The 3,353-nt window shown below is 33.0% G+C and overlaps 1 protein-coding gene across 1 annotated transcript; it reads right to left on the bottom strand.

The window, feature by feature from the left end:
• Window positions 1-1,566: 1,566 nt before the first annotated feature.
• LOC111375595 (transcription factor MYB114-like) lies at window positions 1,567-3,142 on the bottom strand. Its single transcript, XM_022998443.1, has 3 exons — window positions 2,979-3,142; window positions 2,544-2,673; window positions 1,567-1,985 (listed from the first exon to the last, which is right to left on the bottom strand). Exons 1-3 carry the CDS (start codon window positions 3,106-3,108, stop codon window positions 1,592-1,594), a joined length of 654 nt encoding a protein of 217 aa, XP_022854211.1. The 5' UTR covers window positions 3,109-3,142; the 3' UTR covers window positions 1,567-1,591.
• Window positions 3,143-3,353: the final 211 nt, after the last annotated feature.

The following is a 3,353-nucleotide window of genomic DNA, read 5'->3' as shown; positions in this document are numbered from 1 at the left end:
ATGAGATGGGTCACCTAGGACATTTTCCACTAATTCACAAAAATATAAACTAGAAAATTGGAGATCCCACATCAGTTTTATTGAAAAATAAATAAAATGAGCTAGCAAAACAATAGGCTAAAATAATGAAACAGAAAGCGGAACCAAATTTGATACGAGTGATGATGTGAGATACATTGATTGGCTCACACTAGCAAGTCTGTGTTTGCTTCTTCGGTCCAATGATTAGCCAAGTTAACTTAAATGTAAAGCAATATATCGTAAGCATATCTATCATGTAGAATTAGCAGTTATCTTTGCCTTCATTGTACTACATCAAATTTTCTAGGTAATGTCGAAAATCTAACAGATATTACATGTGTCTTTCGACAACGTTTAATGGTGATTAATGTAGAATAATTAATTGATTAAAAACCTGGATGAGTATTGGAATAACTCTCAAAACAGTAGAAAACATGGCTTCTTCATATAGCATTTTACTCCCTTCAATTTTAATTTGGCAGAAACCCCCAGGCTTCTTCATATAACATTTCACTCCTTCATTACAAAGGGTTAATAGTTAGCCCTAGAGATATCAAAATAAAGTTTCAGGACTTGACAATTATGCTGATAATGCTCTAGAGATCAACACAAGCCAATACATCCTAATAGGGTTTTTCTATTTGTACAGGCATTACCATGGGACAAAACCTTTATCTTCCCCCAATCCTCCTGTAACGTACAGCCTTGTATACATAGCATAATTCATTCTTATAAGTCACTTGGTAGGCCTAAACTATGGTATATGTCATCCCTAAGCCTTAGCCAAGCCGACAGCCTATACAAAACATTAGGGTTCATAGAATGATGTGTTATGTTGATCAACCCTTCTACACGTACAAAATTATTTTTACCAGAATACATACTGAATACTCACGATTTTGGCCACACACATTTTTGACATTTTTTATATAACACAGGACGCACACACTTGTTTCTATTTTGTACACAATCTGTGAAAATATAATCTGTACACCCAGATTTTTTCTATGTTGATAACTCATGAATGTTTTGCAGTAGAAGTATGTTAGTTTCAATGGATGACATCGATGAAGGTGTAAAGAAAACCGGCACAAGTAAATGGGTGGAAATGACTTCTGCAGGATGGGACACCCCTCTAAAATAAGATTTCTATTCTAGAGAGGAGTATTACCCAAAATAAAAATTAAAAAATTAAAAATTAAAAGTTTCCATGAAAAGTAATTTGACCAGAAGTAACTAAAATGACACCTGTCAAACACGCTTTGAAGGAGGATCTAGTGCGAAAGATTTATTTAGACTTTAATGCAAACAAATCTAATAAATTGATGAGTCCGTAAAGTTTGTCAAGTTGACTAGATTTTGAGAATATGTCTGCATTATTTATTAAAAATGGTCCACATTTGAACCAAAAAAAGGGTTTCGGGGTATATTCCAAATCATACCAATCAAACATACTGATTACATCAACGTGTCTATGTCCTTCAAATAATTTTTCTTACCATTTCTAGAAAGTAATAGACACAGCAAAATGGAAACGTCAAAAATGGTTTCTACCGCATTTATATTGTTTTCAGAACTCAAAAAGTTCCCAAATGTCCTTGTCAAGAGATATTGCATTGGATCCTGGCTCAGGTTCTCCATCAATTTTAACAGAATCAAGCAAGTTACTCCACCATTGGGAGCATTCATCATCTACTGGTTTTGACGATGATGGAGATGGAATGTCTAAATTTTGATCCGTCACTGAAATATTTGGTTCGAAAGTTATGTTTTCTCTCGACGAAAAAGGTGCAATTCTTTTGAAGGTACGAGGTCGAGGTTTCAAGATTGTGGTTTTGGTGGATTTCTGGGCTTTCCTCGTAGCCTCTTCTTGAGCCAATACCTTCTTCTGCACATGGGAGTTCCAATGGTTTTTCACGTCGTTTGCTGTTCTTCCGGGCAGTCTACCAGAAATCAGTGACCATCTGCATCAACATGGAGAGGCATAGGCCATTAAAAGTCAAACTACACTACGGTATACATTATGTTTGATATTTGTTTTCTTTCTTAATTCATGTTTGGCTATGCTTAAAAATAAAAATAAAAATAAAAATAAAAATAAAAATAAAAAAATTACTTTTAAGTTACTTATTTTGAGAAACATTGGTTTCAAAGTTCTGTAAATTACTAACAAAACACACTTTTGAACAAATTTTTTATAAATACAATCAAACATGTTTTGCATAGGCTTGTTGGAACTCAAGCATTCACTCTTTTTTTTATTTGTCTTTTAAGGGTTCCGAACCAACACCATAAAAGTTTTCTAATAAGGTATTATGGAACTAAAAAAGGCATTGCAATATAATTCTCATTTTTGGACTAATAAAAACATAGCTTAGTTTACTGAAAGACTTCTTAAAACTTAAGCTTCATAGCACTCTTCTCGGTTGCATTGCTCATATAATAGTAACCGAAATAAAATTATCAACCTCACAAACAACTAACAGAATGATTTTAGGCTGAAATTGTGTTCTTGAACTTGCCTGTTGCCTAACAGGTTATGAAGCCTTATAATGAGATCATCTTCATCTGGTGTAAAGTCACCTCTTTTGATATTTGGCCTGAGATAGTTTAACCACCTCAGCCTACAACTTTTCCTGCATCTGTTCAATCCTACAAACACCAAACATAAATCTTCAAAACTAAGTCCCAATAGTTTTATCTCAAATAATGTTACTTGTACATAACTAATTACATAATAGTTTACATACAAATGAAATGTTAAGAAGAGAGGGGAGAAGTGTCTTTTCATTTATTTATTATTATTATTAATTTTTTTGGTTAAAGAAATTCTGATCAATCATATTTCACAATATCATGTATATGAAAACCATTATTTACAAGTAGCACAACTCTTTTATCTTGTCGTCTAGTTTCTGGGTGCGCACTTGCACGCGTTATGCCAAGGAAATATTTACCTGCCCTGAGAGGAACTTGATGCCATTTTCCTTCTCCATACTTATCAATGCATTTCCTGAGAAGGTTATCTTCTTCTTCAGTCCATGAACCTTTTCTTACTTCAACTGAAGTACTCGCCATACTGTGCATGATAATATTGTATAAATTCTTCAATAAAAATAAGTACGTGTAAGTCGGAATATAAAATCTCAAAAAGTATTTCTCTAGCAATCTATCTGTCTATCTATATATATACAGGGAATTTTTTTGTATCTATGTAACGTGCATTTTTGGTAGCCACATACAATAAAATTTAACAAAATATATTTATCACATTTTAAAAAAGTCCTAAACAGGTGTCAATATCAAACGTGGAGTTTGGAGATTCAAGTATA

Source organism: Olea europaea, chromosome 2 (genome assembly GCF_002742605.1).
Source record: "Olea europaea var. sylvestris chromosome 2, O_europaea_v1, whole genome shotgun sequence".
Taxonomy (NCBI): Eukaryota; Viridiplantae; Streptophyta; class Magnoliopsida; order Lamiales; family Oleaceae; genus Olea; species Olea europaea.
The sequence above is the reverse complement of the archived record's forward strand: the minus strand, read 5'-3'. Positions and strand labels throughout refer to the sequence as shown.

Coding starts and splice junctions, on each gene's coding strand:
- LOC111375595 (XM_022998443.1), bottom strand. CDS start 3,108: ATGCACAGTATGGCGAGTACTTCAGTTGAAGTAAGAAAAGGTTCATGG. Junction 2,674..2,978: donor TCAAGTTCCTCTCAGGGCAG/GTAAATATTTCC, acceptor TGGTGTTTGTAG/GATTGAACAGATGCAGGAAA. Junction 1,986..2,543: donor CATAACCTGTTAGGCAACAG/GCAAGTTCAAGA, acceptor ATGTTGATGCAG/ATGGTCACTGATTTCTGGTA.